A 21,676-nucleotide genomic window follows, 5' to 3' on the forward strand; every position below is an offset into this window, starting at 1 on the left:
AATTCTGACCAAAACGTTACCAAATCTAAGTTAGTACATAAACAACGCAAATATAAATTTTCAGCTTAATACGTTCAGGGGCGTGGACAGGATCCAGGCGACAACATTTTTAACCTTTCTAATAGGATAAAATCCCACTTCCGGTTCATTAAATTTGCTGATTTTATTTTTTATTTTTACTTAAAATCACTATCTCTATTGTACACAATAAATATCAAGACGCTTAAAATAATTTAAAAGGTCAAAATAAAATAATGAAAAAATAATGAAATATTGTTTTAAAAAAAAATACTACTTCCGGTTTACGAATTCTGACCAAAACGTTACCAAATCTAAGTTAGTACATAAACAACGCAAATATAAATTTTCAGCTTAATACGTTTAGGGGTGTGGACAGGATCCAGGCGACAACATTTTTGACTTTTCTAATAGGAGAAAATCCCACTTCCGGTTCATTAAATTTGCTGATTTTATTTTTTATTTTTACTAAAAACCACTATCTCTATTGTACACAATAAATATCAAGACGCTTAAAATAATTTAAAAGGTCAAAATAAAATAATGAAAAAATAATGAAATATTGTTTTTAAAAAAAATACTACTTCCGGTTTACGAATTCTGACCAAAACGTTACCAAATCTAAGTTAGTACATAAACAACGCAAATATAAATTTTCAGCTTAATACGTTCAGGGGCGTGGACAGGATCCAGGCGACAACATTTTTAACCTTTCTAATAGGATAAAATCCCACTTCCGGTTCATTAAATTTGCTGATTTTATTTTTTATTTTTACTTAAAATCACTATCTCTACTGTACACAATAAATATCAAGACGCTTAAAATAATTTAAAAGGTCAAAATAAAATAATGAAAAAATAATGAAATATTGTTTTAAAAAAAAATACTACTTCCGGTTTACGAATTCTGACCAAAACGTTACCAAATCTAAGTTAGTACATAAACAACGCAAATATAAATTTTCAGCTTAATACGTTTAGGGGTGTGGACAGAATCCAGGCGACAACATTTTTGACTTTTCTAATAGGAGAAAATCCCACTTCCGGTTCATTAAATTTGCTGATTTTATTTTTTATTTTTACTAAAAACCACTATCTCTATTGTACACAATAAATATCAAGACGCTTAAAATAATTTAAAAGGTCAAAATAAAATAATGAAAAAATAATGAAATATTGTTTTTAAAAAAAATACTACTTCCGGTTTACGAATTCTGACCAAAACGTTACCAAATCTAAGTTAGTACATAAACAACGCAAATATAAATTTTCAGCTTAATACGTTCAGGGGCGTGGACAGGATCCAGGCGACAACATTTTTAACCTTTCTAATAGGATAAAATCCCACTTCCGGTTCATTAAATTTGCTGATTTTATTTTTTATTTTTACTTAAAATCACTATCTCTATTGTACACAATAAATATCAAGACGCTTAAAATAATTTAAAAGGTCAAAATAAAATAATGAAAAAATAATGAAATATTGTTTTAAAAAAAATACTACTTCCGGTTTACGAATTCTGACCAAAACGTTACCAAATCTAAGTTAGTACATAAACAACACAAATATAAATTTTCAGCTTAATAAGTTTAGGGGCGTGGACAGGATCCAGGCGACAACATTTTTGACCTTTCTAATAGGAGAAAATCCCACTTCCGGATCATTAAATTTGCTGATTTTGTTTTTTATTTTTACTTAAAATCACTATCTCTATTGTACACAATAAATATCAAGAGGCTTAAAATAATTTAAAAGGTCAAAATAAAATAATGAAAAAATAATGAAATATTGTTTTTAAAAAAAATACTACTTCCGGTTTACGAATTCTGACCAAAACGTTACCAAATCTAAGTTAGTACATAAACAACGCAAATATAAATTTTCAGCTTAATACGTTCAGGGGCGTGGACAGGATCCAGGCGACAACATTTTTAACCTTTCTAATAGGATAAAATCCCACTTCCGGTTCATTAAATTTGCTGATTTTATTTTTTATTTTTACTTAAAATCACTATCTCTATAGTACACAATAAATATCAAGACGCTTAAAATAATTTAAAAGGTCAAAATAAAATAATGAAAAAATAATGAAATATTGTTTTAAAAAAAAATACTACTTCCGGTTTACGAATTCTGACCAAAACGTTACCAAATCTAAGTTAGTACATAAACAACGCAAATATAAATTTTCAGCTTAATACGTTCAGGGGCGTGGACAGGATCCAGGCGACAACATTTTTAACCTTTCTAATAGGATAAAATCCCACTTCCGGTTCATTAAATTTGCTGATTTTATTTTTTATTTTTACTTAAAATCACTATCTCTATAGTACACAATAAATATCAAGACGCTTAAAATAATTTAAAAGGTCAAAATAAAATAATGAAAAAATAATGAAATATTGTTTTAAAAAAAAATACTACTTCCGGTTTACGAATTCTGACCAAAACGTTACCAAATCTAAGTTAGTACATAAACAACGCAAATATAAATTTTCAGCTTAATACGTTCAGGGGCGTGGACAGGATCCAGGCGACAACATTTTTAACCTTTCTAATAGGATAAAATCCCACTTCCGGTTCATTAAATTTGCTGATTTTATTTTTTATTTTTACTTAAAATCACTATCTCTATTGTACACAATAAATATCAAGACGCTTAAAATAATTTAAAAGGTCAAAATAAAATAATGAAAAAATAATGAAATATTGTTTTAAAAAAAAATACTACTTCCGGTTTACGAATTCTGACCAAAACGTTACCAAATCTAAGTTAGTACATAAACAACGCAAATATAAATTTTCAGCTTAATACGTTTAGGGGTGTGGACAGGATCCAGGCGACAACATTTTTGACTTTTCTAATAGGAGAAAATCCCACTTCCGGTTCATTAAATTTGCTGATTTTATTTTTTATTTTTACTAAAAACCACTATCTCTATTGTACACAATAAATATCAAGACGCTTAAAATAATTTAAAAGGTCAAAATAAAATAATGAAAAAATAATGAAATATTGTTTTTAAAAAAAATACTACTTCCGGTTTACGAATTCTGACCAAAACGTTACCAAATCTAAGTTAGTACATAAACAACGCAAATATAAATTTTCAGCTTAATACGTTCAGGGGCGTGGACAGGATCCAGGCGACAACATTTTTAACCTTTCTAATAGGATAAAATCCCACTTCCGGTTCATTAAATTTGCTGATTTTATTTTTTATTTTTACTTAAAATCACTATCTCTATTGTACACAATAAATATCAAGACGCTTAAAATAATTTAAAAGGTCAAAATAAAATAATGAAAAAATAATGAAATATTGTTTTAAAAAAAAATACTACTTCCGGTTTACGAATTCTGACCAAAACGTTACCAAATCTAAGTTAGTACATAAACAACACAAATATAAATTTTCAGCTTAATAAGTTTAGGGGCGTGGACAGGATCCAGGCGACAACATTTTTGACCTTTCTAATAGGAGAAAATCCCACTTCCGGATCATTAAATTTGCTGATTTTGTTTTTTATTTTTACTTAAAATCACTATCTCTATTGTACACAATAAATATCAAGAGGCTTAAAATAATTTAAAAGGTCAAAATAAAATAATGAAAAAATAATGAAATATTGTTTTTAAAAAAAATACTACTTCCGGTTTACGAATTCTGACCAAAACGTTACCAAATCTAAGTTAGTACATAAACAACGCAAATATAAATTTTCAGCTTAATACGTTCAGGGGCGTGGACAGGATCCAGGCGACAACATTTTTAACCTTTCTAATAGGATAAAATCCCACTTCCGGTTCATTAAATTTGCTGATTTTATTTTTTATTTTTACTTAAAATCACTATCTCTATTGTACACAATAAATATCAAGACGCTTAAAATAATTTAAAAGGTCAAAATAAAATAATGAAAAAATAATGAAATATTGTTTTAAAAAAAAATACTACTTCCGGTTTACGAATTCTGACCAAAACGTTACCAAATCTAAGTTAGTACATAAACAACACAAATATAAATTTTCAGCTTAATAAGTTTAGGGGCGTGGACAGGATCCAGGCGACAACATTTTTGACCTTTCTAATAGGAGAAAATCCCACTTCCGGATCATTAAATTTGCTGATTTTGTTTTTTATTTTTACTTAAAATCACTATCTCTATTGTACACAATAAATATCAAGAGGCTTAAAATAATTTAAAAGGTCAAAATAAAATAATGAAAAAATAATGAAATATTGTTTTTAAAAAAAATACTACTTCCGGTTTACGAATTCTGACCAAAACGTTACCAAATCTAAGTTAGTACATAAACAACGCAAATATAAATTTTCAGCTTAATACGTTCAGGGGCGTGGACAGGATCCAGGCGACAACATTTTTAACCTTTCTAATAGGATAAAATCCCACTTCCGGTTCATTAAATTTGCTGATTTTATTTTTTATTTTTACTTAAAATCACTATCTCTATAGTACACAATAAATATCAAGACGCTTAAAATAATTTAAAAGGTCAAAATAAAATAATGAAAAAATAATGAAATATTGTTTTAAAAAAAAATACTACTTCCGGTTTACGAATTCTGACCAAAACGTTACCAAATCTAAGTTAGTACATAAACAACGCAAATATAAATTTTCAGCTTAATACGTTCAGGGGCGTCGACAGGATCCAGGCGACAACATTTTTAACCTTTCTAATAGGATAAAATCCCACTTCCGGTTCATTAAATTTGCTGATTTTATTTTTTATTTTTACTTAAAATCACTATCTCTATAGTACACAATAAATATCAAGACGCTTAAAATAATTTAAAAGGTCAAAATAAAATAATGAAAAAATAATGAAATATTGTTTTAAAAAAAAATACTACTTCCGGTTTACGAATTCTGACCAAAACGTTACCAAATCTAAGTTAGTACATAAACAACGCAAATATAAATTTTCAGCTTAATACGTTCAGGGGCGTGGACAGGATCCAGGCGACAACATTTTTAACCTTTCTAATAGGATAAAATCCCACTTCCGGTTCATTAAATTTGCTGATTTTATTTTTTATTTTTACTTAAAATCACTATCTCTATAGTACACAATAAATATCAAGACGCTTAAAATAATTTAAAAGGTCAAAATAAAATAATGAAAAAATAATGAAATATTGTTTTAAAAAAAAATACTACTTCCGGCTTACGAATTCTGACCAAAACGTTACCAAATCTAAGTTAGTACATAAACAACACAAATATAAATTTTCAGCTTAATACATTCAGGGGTGTGGTCAGGATCCAGGCGACAACATTTTTGACCTTCCTTCCGGATGCTTCCGGAGGGAAAAAATCCCACTTCCGGTTTATTAAATTTAGTGATTTTTTTTTATTTTAATCACATTGATACAAGAATTATACTTGAATTTTTTCGTGAAGACCACACATGTTTAAGGGGTCGAAAAAAATAGTGGAAGAAAAATCGAACAAGAGTAAACTGCCACTTCCGGTCGACGGACGCTTACCAAATTTTATACATAACTTGGTATTGAGCTTAAACTGATCGATATGAAATTTCAGTTCGAATAATCAAAAGGCTTTTGAGAAAAACATAAAAAACCTTGATTCTCTAGAGTAAAAGTACTACTTCCGGTTCAGATAAAAATATTTAAAAAATATAAAATTATAAAAATTATTATTTCTAGTACATGTAAAAAAATTCAGTCCGATTAAGTTAGTAGTTTGGGAGAAAATCGAATTCAAAAACTTAAAAAAAAGAGGACACCTATAAAGGGAGGTACCATTTCCGGTCAACTTAAAAAATTGAAAAAAATTAACGTAGTGTCTATAAGAATTTCATTAACCGATACTAAGTTTCGGTTCGATAGGACTAACGGTGTTGAAAAAATCCCCAAAGTACACAGACACACACACATTTTTTCTAGATCATTAAAACGTGATCAGTAATCGATTCTGAGTTCGAATCAGTCAAAATCTCGAGTTCGAATTTTCGCATGATCACAAAACTTCATCTATTGTTACTACGTACATAGATAAAGTAAAAAGAGTATGGCTGCTTTAGTAGCTATTTAACAGAACGACAACTTATATTTAATAGTAGTATTCGATTTTTTTAATAAATATATTTTTGGTTCAAACTTTGTTCTCCCATGGATTCTAAATAAAATAAACATATATAATGTTAAGTGAATTTATACTCTTTCATTTTACATCATTTTCATTCATGTCTGCGACCGGGTCGGATTGCGCCCAATGACCTTTCTTACGATATACACAAACAACTAATACCTGCTTTAACAGCCCAAGGATCGGTTAACTTTTTTTATTAGGCTCGAAATGTAAGTTTCAACATTTGCGTGGGCCCTTTTGCCGGGCCCATTTCCAACCTCAAGATTATGCATATACCAATACCTATGTAACAACTACATACTGAAATAAAAATGGGAATAAACAAATTTCCGTGAATAATATAAACTGAATTGCTTAAAACAATTTTGATAGGACGATTCATCATCAACCAGCGATTTAAATTTACTTCATACTTTCAAAATAACATTTGATTATGCTTCGACGATATAGTAAGATTTAAATACACAATTTTAAACAGTTTCCGAATATAAAATCTATTCCTAATCTAGACACATCCATGTATATAGAAATATAGGATAGGGGCCCCCTCCCCAAAATCCCGATTTTCGATTAACATTAATTGAAAATATTATGCATTTTTTTCAGGGACGTAATTTGGGGAGGAGGCATAGGGGGCACTATTAAGGAATAGTGTGAATATTATGAATTCAATGATTAATGAGATACTAGGGATCTATGTTTATTTCTTATGTATGTTACTTTTGGGTAACTAATAAAATAATCGCTGCTATGTGCTTTGAAAAAAAAAAGATTTTATTATTTCGAAACAAGTATATTTTGGTTTTTAAGTGGTATGCCTTGGGTAAAATTCTTAGAAATTGTTCATCCTATAGAGCGAATCGTGAGAAAGGTCCCCTTTACTTTATTTTGTCTCAAAAACAATGTGTAACGTTTATTTTTCCGAAAGTTCGTATATTAACGTGATCAGTGATCGATTCTGAGTTCAAATTTTCGCATGATCACAAAACTTTATCTATTGTTATTACGTACATATACATAGATAAAGAGAAAAGATATTCGGTAGAAATTAAGATAGTTTTTTAGTGACTCAGTTAGATAGTCGATTTTCGTTGATCATGTGAAGATTTTTGGAAAAAAATTTGAAAATGTTTCATTTATTTTTTTACCCTTGATTTTTAGAGTGAAGCGGTGCCTCTATCCTCCCAAAAGTGACTTGATTGACTCCACCGACTGACCGACCAACATTTATCCAATCTAATAAATGTGCCTCTCTGCCGTTGCATGGTTCCGATTGAATTCCATTTCAATCTGAACCATGGAATTTCAATCTAACTGGAAACTAGTTAACCACCTGCGACATAGCAGGTGGTTAACTAGTTTCCAGTTAGACTCGACTAGTTTCCATTTAGATTTTTTTTCAGTTTGTTGACATCTGCCTTCAACAAAGAGTTTAAGGGAATAGTGGCTTGTAATCGACATCTCTCAGTTGTAGTCGATCTCCGCTCCTCTTCTGACGACGATGCTTTCCCGTGGATCTTCGTCCCCAACAGCCGCTAATTCTTGGCGGCGTAAGTGGACCGGTGAACTGCACTCGTCCCGGTCGACCTTTGGATGACTCTGCATCTGCCGGATCCTGCCCTTCGTCGACAGTGTCTCCAGTTGTCCAACGGAAACGGAATCGGAACAGAAACAAGGATCGGTATCCAATGAAGCCAATATGGACATATGGCATACAACTGTGGAGATGCAGTAAGCCATCCAATATCGAAAAAATGCAAAAATGCAAAAACAAAAACCAGTTTTTGAGGATTATCACCGATGCGTATCGCTTCGTCACAAATGAAGAGATCCACAAGGACCTTAAAATCAAAAAAGTAAAAGAAGTCATCCGAGAATGCGCCGGGAGGCACGAGTTGAGACTGCACCGTCACCCTAACATAGAAGCGTTGCAGCTATTGGACACAACTCACCAGCAGAGGCGTTTAAAGCGAAAAAAGCCTCACGAATTGGTGTTCTGAATGTGAGAGATTCAGTAGCCCAATTCACAATTTTGGGGACGGAGTGATGATTCCGTAGTGCCCGTACATGATCTGAAGAGCAAAGATATCACTGGTGATGATTTATCGGGAATCGATAAGATGGCACCAATAAAAAATAAAAATAAATCTTTACCAAGTATTCTTAAATAAATAAAGAAATTAAATTGAATTGGCTTTAGACGATTAGTTCATTGAAAATTAAAATCATTGTAGGAATGCAGAAGCCTCCTGTTTTCATTTTATCAATCATTTTAACCACATAACTTTTTCTACTTGTACAACTTTTGGTAGATTGGAATTTCAAAAAAAATACCTCTCGGAAGCTATTTATGAATAGAAATTGTATTTGGAAATATTAAATTTTGCTAAACACTTTGCCGGAAACTCCCAGAAACCCACTGCATGGCAGCTCTGCCTAGACCGAATTAAAAATTTTCAGCATTACTTATCAGTGATAAGTATATGTAATTGCGAATAAATCGGATTGGATGATCGGTTTTTTGAAGACGACTGTTAATGGTTATTATGCGCTTAATCGTCAAAAAGGATATAAGTGGAAATCGATATGAAGTGGCGGGAAAGAGTCAGGAGTAAGGGGTTCAGTACTGAAGAGAGGGTCGGAGCGCCCGAACGGGGCGTCGCACGATATGTGTTTCATCGCCATCTTCACTAACGTGAACGGTGAGCCGAAATTTATATATATATATATGTATGTGTATACAAATGTCTAGAATGTCAGAGATAGATATTCCCATTTAGTCAGTTCGTATTGGTGTCTCTTTTTGACACTCCTCGCGCCGTTACTGTTTGTAGGTATTGGAGATTTATGTGGATTCGTAACGCGCACTGCGCACTAACTCCCCCCACCAATTTCAATACGCGTCTCTCTCGCACTCATACTCATTATCTTCATCCATCGCACGAACACAGTGTACAAGTTGATATACATTGGAAGAAAAAGATTGATTGATTGATAACAATGGTCGAACCAAATCCATTTACACACATTGCACAAGATGCAAATTATCTACATATATTTATGCTTTCCAAAATTAGTTTCTGCTTAGAAATTTATTGTCGATTTTTGTTACTTTTAAAGATAATCAACTGAAACTTGTTTTTTTAAAAGCAAGTTTTTCTTTTTACATATACCAAAAATACATACATTTTGCACATATTTGTTACTAATTGGCAGATAATTTCCAAGGAAGTCTTATCATTTTGAGGTCTTTTTTACTATCTTTTAATTTATTATCAAATTCCCTGACCAGGGAATTTGATAGTAAATTGCCTGAGAGGTCAACATAAACAATGATATTACGCGATCATACGGCTGAAAGAGATGGAGAATAAGCACTTTACTGTCGGACAATGTTGGGTGTTCGCTGAGCTCACAAATGCCTGGTTTCTGTCGTCTCGCTTTAATATGGCTTCAGAATTGAGATAGCGAATATAATGCCTTACACATATCTCTACGCAACTATAGCTTTTATATCTACAGCCAAAACAGTTCAAGACGAACAAAGCAGCCGCACCTTTGCCTTGAAATACAGTACTTGTCAAACTATTTCTTTATATAAATATTTACGAAGTATCAATATATGACGTATTGTAATCGTAAGAAAATTCATCCTCCATTTGACTTATTTGTACTCGGAATCCTTAACTGATCACGTTTTCGTGATTTAAAAAAGAAATGTGTGTGCATTATGTATTTTAGATATAGTTCGATCACAGTTAAGTAGCCAAAACTTTGTGTTAGTTAATGAAATGTATGGAAGTGGTACCCTTTTATTTATTTTTCGTCGAAATCAAATATATAGATGATTTCGTTCGCTGTCTGCGCGAATGTGTAAATTGGTCGTGCTTAGTGCTCGAAACTCAGTAGGCATCTGATACATATGGTGTCACAACTAGAGATTGTGATTTCTCGACTTTTTTTGAATCTCGAGATTTGAGAATCTCATTTTCTCGGAATCTCGATAAATCGGGATTTTCTTTTTGTTTCTCGAGATTCTAGAGAGTTCTCGAGTATAATATATATATATATATATATATATATATATATATATATATATATATATATATATATATATATATATATATATATTTTTTTTTTTTTCTTTTTTAATATAGTGAATCGATTTTTTTACCATATAAAATCGACAACATACAAAAATCAAAAGGACATAAAGACTACATATGTATATTATATTAGGGGTTTATAACTCTATTAAAGATATGATGAAAGAAAAATATTGAGAGATACAATAGAACAGTTTTCGCGTGACCAGTTTTAGGGTGTGACCAGTTTTAGTGTGACGGGTAATCACGTGTGACCGATCTTGAGTGACCGGTTCACATTTGACTAGTAACCACCGAACCCGATTCTTAATCTGTTTAGCACATAGGTCCGTAAACGTTTCGTCATGACTAGAGGTTGTAATCGAGAAATTTTATCTCGAGATTTCTCGAGAAGTTTTGATTCTCGTTTCTCGAGAATATTTTATTGTGTAATTTCGAGATTCTCATTTCTCAAGAATGTTTTGCTATGAAAATTCGAGATTCTCGTTTCTCGAGAAATCGTTTATTAGAAATCTCGAAAATATAGAGAATATTTTTAATTTATCACTAGATGTTTTTGTTCAATAAACTGACTAATTTATATACTTCTTAACTCGTAAATTTTGTCTTTTAATATGTATAGATGGTGACCAGTTTTAGTGTGACGGGTGATCACGTGTGACCGATCTACAACGATCGGTTGTCCTGTGACTGGTTCCCATATGACTAGTGGTCCGTTTACCTAAGAATCGATACATCATATTTTACATATAAAACACTAATGTTTGTATGTGCCATGTGTGGTTTGGGTGGTCATTGGTTGAGTCCGTCGTAGTTGGGTGGGAAAAACACGTTTGATTTTTTTTTTTTTGCGCAGGGGGCGCAGCCAGATGGAGCCCCTGTGGAGGCGTCGCAAGGGGCGCAGTCCCATAGGGCCTCTGTTGGGGGCGCAGCCCCTAATAAAATAAATAAAAATATTTTTTTATATATATATTTTTAAATTTTTTTTTTATTAAAAAAAAATATATATATTTATTTTATTTTATTTTATACACCCCCGGCAAAGCCAAGTAATAAAGCTATCCTCTTAATATATAATTTGGAAAGAGACTTTGTATGTATCCTTGGTTCGTTCGTTCGTAGATCCGTGACGTCATCGAACAAATTATTTGATTTTTTTTTTGATCGAATCATAGGCACCGATTCGATTTTGGCGCTGTTTCGATTAGGCGTTGATTCGCCTTGGTTCAGGGGGGCGCTGGGGGCGTAGCCCTAGACGGTGAAGGTTCAGGCGGGCGCAGGGGGCGTAGCCCTAGACGGAAAATGCTCAGGGGGGCGCAGGTGGCGTAGCCCTAGACGGCAAAGGTTTAGGGAGGCGGAGCCCTAGATGACAAATGCTCAGGGGGGCGCAGGTGGCGTAGCCCTAGACGGAAAATGCTCAGCGGGGCGCAGGTGGCGTAGGTTCAGGGGGGCATTTTATAATTTTTTATTTTTTTTATTTTTTGATTTTTTTAAATTTAAATTTAAATTTTATTTTATACATCCCGGGCAAAGCCGGGTAATAAAGCTAGTAATACATATATTATTAAATACATAATTAAACATAAAAACAAATCCAAATAACATCTGACATCTATGGTCGGACATTAATATAAACATCGTAAACAATACGAATAATAACATTATTTATTATGTAACAATACGAATAATAACATTATTTATTATGTAACAATACGAAATATTTATATTTCAATAATCATCCATAGAGACATCTATGGAGAAAATCTGGTGAAACCTAAGAGATAATAAAAACTCAAGGTTTTTCGCAATAGAAAATTGGATAAGAAAGCCAATTTTACAGGAATCGTTTGAAATCAGAAAAATTGACAAATTCTGATATGAAACGACCGACCTTGACTCCAGTGGGAAGCGAACTCGTGACCTCTAGCACGAGAGAATACAACCCTTACCACTAGACTAGGGTTGCCATAAGTCCCAGTTTACGGGGACATATCCCCGTTTTGAGGCTTGCGTCCCAGTGTCCCCTTCAGAAGGATATTTGTCCCAGTTTTCCATAGATATTATTTTAAAATATAGCTTTCCGATAATATATAATTAAGTGGGTTTGCACAAGAAGCAGATGGTTATCACTCCTTCCAGCAATTACAAGGATACTAAGTATAATATGTGGGAGGCGTTGAAAGACTTTTTCTTGAAAGAAGAAAATGCTCCAAAAGCGATAATTGATTTCTTTAAAAATCCTTTGTCAGAATTTTACACCATGTTTGTACACAGTCAAATGTTTTTATTTGAAAAGCAAATTAAAAAGCTTGAAAAGGCTTATATAACTACAATAGAAGTAAAACATATTTTACATGATACAAAAAAACAATTAATGGAAAGATTAACTAGTAAATACATATGTTTACAAGTAAAACAAACCTACAACAAACTGAAGAAATGCAAAGAAATTACGATAACACAATTAAAAGTGTTTGATGAAGAAGTGGATAATTTCTTTAAACTTGGAATTAAATATTTGGAACAGTGGTCTGTTTCAATCGCGAAATATTATGTTTTTTCATGGATGCTTCTCAATGATGTACTCAAATGGGAACGAGTTGAAGAAACTATTGCATATTTAAGTAACATCAATTTATTTTTCACGGATTCAATTCACGATGAAGTAATGTACATGAAATCATTTATTGCAAATGAAACACGTAAAGAATGGGATACCAAAGATGTACATGATAAATGGTTATGCTTTTTAAAATACTAAAGAAACAGAAAGAAAAACTAACCTACTGAAATTGTGCCAATACCTTCACGCTATCCCAGCACATAATGCACACGTTGAGCGTGTATTTTCCTTAATTAATACTCAGTGGACAGATGAAAGAAATAAGCTTTCAATTGACACAGTAGAAAGCATAATTCAGTGCGTTTTCAATTATAAAATGTCATGCATCGAATTTTATAATTATGTAAAAGGGAAAAAAGAACTCCTTCAAAAAGCAAAAAAGTCAGAAAAGTATGATTGGGCAACGAAGAGCAATGAACATCAAGTTCAAGAAGTTGGGGAAGAGTGAAGACAAGAGAGAATGAGTAAAATAAAATAAAATTAAATATGATTCAATTTCTTATACTTAAACTATCAAAAAATATAATAAATTATTTTTATCGGAGGGGGGGGGGGTGTCCCCTTCTATGGTCCGACAATTATGGCAACCCTACACTAGACCCACGCTACTGGTTAATGACTGCAAAAGTCAAAAATCTGCAAAAATTACGCTTTTTTTTAACCCTTTGGCTGCTACGAGGTTTTTCAATGTCCAAGCGAAAAATGCTAACATTTGTAATTACTTTATAAAAAAATAATTATAATATTTTTTTACATACCTCCTCCCCGAACGCGCGTAATTTTTGTAATACTTTATATACATTTTTAAGAAGCAGTTGTGGACTCGCGCTCTCTCTTTCTGTCTTGCTTTTACATACGTGCGTGCGAAAGAGATACCTACATATATACACTAAATAAGTTTTGACGATTGTTTTCCGACCCATTATTTTTTTCAATAATCTATTTTTAGACATCGATGTATCTTTACAACCGGTCTCCGTGATTTGACAGAATGTTAAATTACAGAAAACGCAAATATCAGAATGCAAAGATCGAAAATCGAAAGATCTTAAGTCGAAAGATCAAAAAAAAAATGGTGCATGGTAAACGGTACATACTCACGTACATACTCACTTAATTTGCGCGAGCAGGATACAACAGGAACAAGAGGAACATGCTTTTCCTCCCGTGTTAATGTGCGCGCGCAGAATACGGGATTCATTATCAATGTCAACCCGAAATTGACATTGATAATGAACCCGAAATTGACTTTGATGATGAACCCGAAATTGAAGAGCTTTTATTTAAAAAATTGATAAATATTTATAAAGCTTGATTGAAAAATAAATATAAATACGTATATAAAAAAAATGTTTCGTGCCACTGATGCGCTGGCGGCTCACAGAAAGTATTGAAATATGACAATTAATGACGACAACAACGATCGTCGGCGCAATCTTCGCCGATTTCAAAACAACGATTTATCGTTGTTGTAGCAGTCAAAGGGTTAAACGCTTATATCTCATAAACGAGAAAAATACAACAGAAATCATTGTCATATTCGAATTTAGTGCGTCAAACTTAGTAAAAATTAATCAGTTTCTGCTCAGATAAGAAAGAAACGGGATTTTCTTTCTTCTCAGTGTCATCAGCAGAGATCGGCGGCCAAATTGCTTTTACCTACAAAAAATGGTAAAAGTCTAATTTAATAATAATTATAGTTTTAATTTTGATATTTTATTTCGATAATTTGTACGCCACTAATCCCAACTAAGTTTACCTTCGTTGGCTTAGTGCGTACGCACCATTAGAACTATGCTTTCTTTGCTCTCTTGGTCTGAACACTAATGGAACGGTCTATTATTATTCGAAAAAGCAACTGCGCAAACCGAAGTCTGCCAATTATTGCCAGCCACAGTCAGCAGCAACCTATTCGAAAGATTCAAGACCGAACGCAAGGGAAGAGCGGCGCATCACAGTTTCCGCACCGCTGGATTCAGAGATTGTGGAGAGTCGGTGCGCGAGCGCGTCACTAGCCAAGTGGGGGCGCGCTTCGTTCTCTGCGCTCTGCGCTCTGCACTCTGCGCTCCGATCCAATCTCGTATCTCTACGCTCGCTTCGTATTGGCTGTGTGCGCGTGTACGTGCGTTGCGGCTGTGCCTCCGCCTCTACCGTGTCTCTACAAAACAACATTTGATATTCGGTATACGGCATTGACAGGACTGGCTAGCGGTCGCCGTCTCTGATAATACACTGAAGTGGCCGATTCGACAGTGACAGCCGGGGAGTCGGAGTCGGATTCGGAGTCGGAGTCGGAGTCGGAGTCGGAGTCGGAGCCGGAGCCGAAGCCGAAGCCCGAGCCCGAAAGGCACGACGACAAGCTGGCCGACCGCGACCGCGACCGGTCGATTGGGCGAGAGCGAGATCTTTCTCGGAGCGGTGTCGTCGCTGATCGGCATCGCAGATCCTCACCGTGTATGTTTTATACCTCACCCCCACCCCCACCCCCTCAGCCTGTCCCCTTTGGTCGCGTGCCCGCGTACGAGCACAGATTAAAAATACATCGACTTTTTCTAGGTTATGTGGCTTGTATACATTCTTTCTTATAGTGTCGTTGTCGTTGTTGTTGTCGCGCTTCCTGTCACCTACACTACACTAGAGTCTAGAGCGTCGCTTGCCATCACCCGTCGAGTATTTAGTCGAGATGATTCCTCGAATTAATTGACGCGTTGTTGTGCTATACTAGGCGGCGCTGCTTGTTTATCAACATCCTATTTTAGCTTATATACGGTTTTGTTCGAGTGATTTTAGGTACTGGTTTTTCTGACATTGGCCACACTAGCCGCGAATGTAGCCAAATGCAGTTTTTGTTTGGGTACTGCATAATCAAAAGTTGGATATACTTTGGGGTACACTTTCGCCTAAAAAATTATTAGCACCCTGTCCAAATATTTTTTCAACATATATTCTACAACAGCATATATCCTAAACCTGTCCTTCTTTTAAATTTGAAAAGTTGAATACTTTTCTCGTGTATTTTTTATCTACTAGATGTTTGTTTGTTTGCTTTGTTTGACATTTCATGCTACTTTAATATAGCATTCATATCCACTCCTCTCCCAGAGCAACGCCGGGCAATGAAAATAATATCCATTATTAAAAATATTTTTAAAGGTTTTCAAGTTTTCGATTGGGTAATGACAATTCTTAATAACTAGTGTTGTGCGTTGAAATGTCATTGCATATTGAGCTATTAATTTAAAAGAAATGCGTCGGTCCTGTGTTCGATCCGCACGTGATCTTATTTTTTTCAAATGCCTTTTAAATATATTTATATGTAATTGTTTAATATTAAAAAAATGTTAAAAACTACCTAACCACCTACATACAAACAATATATAACACCAATAGAAAAATTAATTAAATAAATAAAAATTGATGGCGCTAAATGCTCAGATTTGCCTAGAGGAAACATTGGTAGCAAACAGTATATATAGAAGTTTTGCTTTCGTTATTATATTCGTACATTGTTTTGATTAGTGGCTGGATCCACAGCGCGCCGTTTATTGTTCAATTGTTGTAAATGCCATTGTTCAATTGTTGTAAAAGGTTCGCCCAACCTTTTTTTTTTGTACTCTAGCTTTGTAAATAGTGCCAAACCGCCCCGATTCCTGGAAAAAGCACGGTCTTTATCTACAGTCTAGTTATGATATATTATGGTTTTCGAAATAATATTTATTTATGAAGAACCCAAATTCTTTTTAATGTCTTGGTTACTTCATCTCTAAGTGGCGTTCGCATTTTAAATCTTTTTAAAATTCAAAATGAAAATTGCATTATAATCAATTTATTTTATTTCCTGTATAAGTTGGCAACATCACACAAAACACTTTCAACCTATACATATGTATATACATATATAGGTTGGGAATCGGTATCTTATATATAAAACCGAAACGGCGTCTGTAATTCGTTTCTGATTGGCTGTTGTCAACGTCGTTTTTGATTGACTGGATTGGTCAAAGACTTTTGTGATTGGTCAGTCGTTAAATGATATTAATTTTATCGATTCAAATAAAGTTAATAAAAAAATGAATTTAAATTTTTTCGTGGTTTTCATTTCATTTCCATTTACCCAGCGAAGCCGGTTACAACCACTAGTTTTTAATACAATTGAAAAACAAATATTTTAAGACAACCAATTTTTTTACAGATCGGTAATGGAAAACAACATCGAGGAAACTGAGGAGACATTCAATAATTCTTTCGTCGATGAACCTTCAGGTCTGTGCATTCTACTAATTTAATACTATAACTACAGCGGAAATCGATTATCAAGAATGTCGGTTAATGTGAAATAATATTCTAGTCCCGACATTTGAAACTTTGAGCTGTTATATTTGAAAGTAGTGGAAGTCCAATTTTCAGATCCAAAAACACTATTTCTGTTTGACTTCACACATTGTTATCACTTATTTTAATTCGATATGTCCAGAATCTCGAAAAAACAGTATAAATGTATTACAGGCCACCAGTATTTTTAAGTATTGTTAAACGCAAAATATTATCTAATATATAATTTCGGAAGAGACTTTGTATGTAAGGATGTATATATGTATGTAAGTATCTTTGGTTGGGAACTTCTTAAACAAAACAAAGTTTCTATGACGACAATTCAATTGGTTGAATATTATATTTTTTTTTGATTCAAATAAATTTAATAAAAAAAATGAATATTTACTATTAGATTCGCCATGTTTACGCTGTTTATATTACAAATACTGAGCGAAGCTGGGTAAAACAACTAGTATTCAATATTTCTCAAAATGAAGATAAGTGGATTTATGCCACATTTAAATATAGCAGCTCATTTATTGTCTTGTATTTGTATACAATCCAAGTTGTTTACAGTTTATGACTATTGACATTTATAGCGGCTGGTCAGATGCTGTATCTCCATCGCTCAGTCATAGTTGCATGTGCATGAACAGTGTTTCCGAGGAGAGTGGCGCTCCTACGAAATACTCCTCGCACACACTGAAGAAAGTCTGTGTGATGGAGATAGACAGAATTTGACGAGCCGCCACTGGTGGCGACACCATTCAAAGTAGTGAATTTCATGTTATTGGAACATTTTAAAATTTATATCCTTTATATCAGTGTAGTGGTAGAAAAATAAGGTTCCAAATTATAGTAATAATAATCACGGCTAATTTCATAATCTTACAGTCACAACAATTTTGATCAGAATTATACATGAACAATGAATAAACAATAACTACATATGCATACAAAATTATCTACAACTAATTTGTTAATATTTTTTATTTTTTATATATTTGAATACAGTGAAAGATTATTCACTAATTCACTACAGTATAGTATTTATTATTACTATTTCAATATACTTTCCTGTTTTATATTACACGAATTATTCATATAAATACAATTCTCAAAAAATCTATTTTGAATTTCAGTCTGTAAAACACTAATTTAGTATAAAAACTTGTTGAATACAACCTCTATTTTTACTTACCTCTTATACAGTTCACATGGTTTTTGTGTAAGGGGTCATTTTTTGTATCTCTTATTCTACTTTTAACACATTCATCTTGCATGACCTTCCACCCACTCGGTTTTTGTATAATTTTATCATTTATGTTTTAGTCCGTGCTAAACTATTTCCATTGTATGTAACATATATATATATATATATATATATATATATATATATATATATATATATATATATATATATGTTTTTTTTTTTTTAAATCAGATATTCACTATTTTATTCATTTATTTTAACAGATGAGAGCCAAGAAGAATACGAACCAATTAACAATGATTTATCGAAAATAGCTGAAATTGTGCAAAATTTAAAAAATTCAGGGGCGCTTGTTCAAAAACCTGCAGAAAAGTTTCATTGTCAAACATGTATATTAGATTTTCCGAACAAAGATCATTTATATGGCCATATTATAGAGCATGTTAGTTTACCCCACCTTGTCTTACATCGAATTGATGAGGACGATGAATTTGATGAAAATGATGATGATGCAGATTGGTCGTCGGATGCAGAAAAGTCGACAGAATCTGCATTTAACCCTATCGCAATATCCCAAAATAATACAAATATAACTAAAATAGGTGGTATTACTATTAAATCCAATTCGATTGTGCCAGCTTCTTTGATGTCCTTAACAAATATTGGGAATTTATCAATTAAAAAACTTAGTAATGTAAACGAGGCAAAGGAAGAAGATTCTGACACAAGTGATAAACCAGAAAGTCCTATTAATATATTAAAAAGAATTGAAACTTCAGGTTCCCTACGGTTTACTATTAAACAATCTGACAAAATGTTCAGAATCGTAAATGGTACGGAAAAAGTGAAATCTGAAGATAGCCCCAAGGCGGAGGCATCAGAGGAAATAAATAAAGGTGAAAAATATGGAGGTTGGAGTGAGGATAACAAAGACGGTATTTTAGAAAAGTGCACAAATGTTCCCATAAAAACGGAACCTCAGATCCAAAATGATGAAACTGTACATGAAGTTTCAAATACATTGGAAAATATACAAGTTAAAAGTGAATCACATTCTAGACCGCAAACACCAGTGTCTTCTACAGATTCTGCTGGAAATCAAATAAAAGTGAAATCTTTTGCAATGGAGCAAATGGAAAAAAAGACACAGAATGATTCTACGATAACTGTTCCTAAACCAATGTTGACTCCAAAAGTTGAATCGACTGATTTGTCAGCTATAATAGAAATTAATTGCGATTCCGATAAAGATGATGATGAAATCATATTTGTGGGTGCTACATCGCTACCAGATAAAAAGCCACCAATAGGATTACCTCCCGCAACAACTCAATCATCTATCAAAGAACTTTCATCCAGTGGTCCTACGATAACACGTTCTAGTGTTGTATCGTCAAGGTCTTCAATGATTCCTTCAAGTTCTTCGAGTATGAGTTCTGTTGGCTCCACTGAGAAACAACATTCTTTTAATTGGAATGCACCTTCTACAAAAATAAACGATACATTGGAATCAATGTTGGCTGATAAGAATAACGACTCGTATTTAGAAAATATTTTATCAAATCATAGAAATGATGGTATTTCCGATCTCGGAGCCAGTGAATACATTTCTTTGGATAAGCTAGGTCCACAGCATACCTGTGATGTATGTAATGTTAGATTCACTAGTATAGATTTGCTTGAAAGTCATAGGAAAAATATGGGTCACTCAAATCAATTAGTAACATCTGGGAATTCCTCAAATTCTCTTGTTTTATCCACATACCAGCAGCCTGGATTTCTAATGAATAGCTTATTGCCTGTTAAACAATTAGCAGATACTGTGAGTAAAATCACATCAGTAAATACATCAACAGCACCATTCACACATCAGCAAAATATTATGGTTAACATTCAATCGTTTCCTGGTAATATGAATCAACCAATGGGAGCACAACCTCATAACGCACCATCAAGTTATAACTATCCAGGAATGCCCCAAATGCCAACTAATTATCAACAAGGATTTAGAATGCCCAATCAAAATGTTCCAAGTCAGTATCCTGGGCAATATCCCGTCGGACCTCAGCAACCATACCCTCCTAGTGCTTACCCTCAATATCCACCTCATTCATCATCACAGTCATTGTATGGTCATCAAATGAATGCATCTATGAACGCCAATTATCCACCACAGCCGTATCTACAGAACCAATATGGACCTCAGCCTGGTATTCCCATACCTTATCCGCAAACAAATATGAATCAAGCAATACAATCTAGCTCACAGAATCAACAATTGTCAACTCCCATTATAGGACAAAATGTTATTCCATTGTCCAACTCTGTTGATCAAACGAATTCTATCATGCAACAAAATAATTCCGAATGTGCAAAATCCTTATCAGGTGGTATAAAAATACAAAGTATCCAAACTGTCAATGGTCCAGTTGTAAAACCAAATTTGTCTGGACCAAGAGTCGTTGGTCCTAGAGGAGAAATTCGCGGGCAGTCACCTAGCCGAGCAACTATGCGTGCTGGTCGTGGCATTATTCGTCCTGGTATGAGACCATTAGTAAAGCAAGGAGTACACGTTGGGCAATCAATACGAGGTGGTATAAGACCTGGAATGAGACCCACGATGAAAAGATCAGCTCCGACAAATGGCACCCTTTCATCTCCATCAAAAAAACGGATGGATATGCTGATTCCGGATAAACATGACAATGAAGACTGCCAGGTTTGCATTAAAATTAGTACATACGTATATATGTATACATATATGGCGACTATGTACATACCTTTGAGTGTATTTTAATTTTTGAATATCGAATTAATTTTCAGGTTGTGTCATTACAGCAGCAAAGAGATGGTTTACCTCAAATACAAAATATTCAAGGTTCAAGAGAAAAAAATCACTCGGGTGTACATTTAAGTAGTCAAATAACAGTAACTAAGACTAAAGTACGTCCACCCACACCACCACCAGCTTCAAAAGATGCAAGCGCTGTTGCCAGTATGCTTGCATCACGAGGTATCAAAATTACCCAAAAACCCAAAACCCCTCCACCAGCAATCAACATACCAAATCTTGGAAGCAATATTAGTATAACTCCATCAAAGGGTTCATCGGCGGTTTTTTCTGTACCCGAAGATCATGATATATCTTGCTCTAGTTGCAACAAGGTAAAAAAAAAACTAATTTTTCATTTAATTGAAAAAAGTACATGTTTATGTATATGTATTTAAATTTTTATATTCAAAATTACACTTATTCTTTT

At 33.4% G+C, this 21,676-nt stretch overlaps 1 protein-coding gene across 5 annotated transcripts in view; it reads left to right on the plus strand.

Annotated features, from left to right (window-relative positions):
- The window catches only part of LOC143909945 (uncharacterized), a 39,794-nt gene that overhangs the window by 15,035 nt on the left and 3,083 nt on the right, over positions 1 to 21,676 (plus strand). Inside the window, exons 1-4 of one of the 5 annotated variants that reach the window (XM_077428267.1) lie at positions 8,765 to 8,862; positions 17,082 to 17,152; positions 18,680 to 21,135; positions 21,240 to 21,581. In XM_077428267.1, the coding sequence (XP_077284393.1) occupies positions 17,089 to 17,152; positions 18,680 to 21,135; positions 21,240 to 21,581 (2,862 nt within the window). In that variant the 5' untranslated portion in view covers positions 8,765 to 8,862; positions 17,082 to 17,088. Of the gene's footprint in view, positions 1 to 8,764; positions 8,863 to 14,733; positions 15,344 to 17,029; positions 17,153 to 18,679; positions 21,136 to 21,239; positions 21,582 to 21,676 lie in introns of those variants that run through there. The other 4 variants (XM_077428270.1, XM_077428266.1, XM_077428269.1 and 1 more) reach the window with 4 other exon arrangements.

The sequence above is a fragment of the Arctopsyche grandis genome, chromosome 3, assembly GCF_051622035.1.
Source record: "Arctopsyche grandis isolate Sample6627 chromosome 3, ASM5162203v2, whole genome shotgun sequence".
NCBI classification, from domain to species: domain Eukaryota; kingdom Metazoa; phylum Arthropoda; class Insecta; order Trichoptera; family Hydropsychidae; genus Arctopsyche; species Arctopsyche grandis.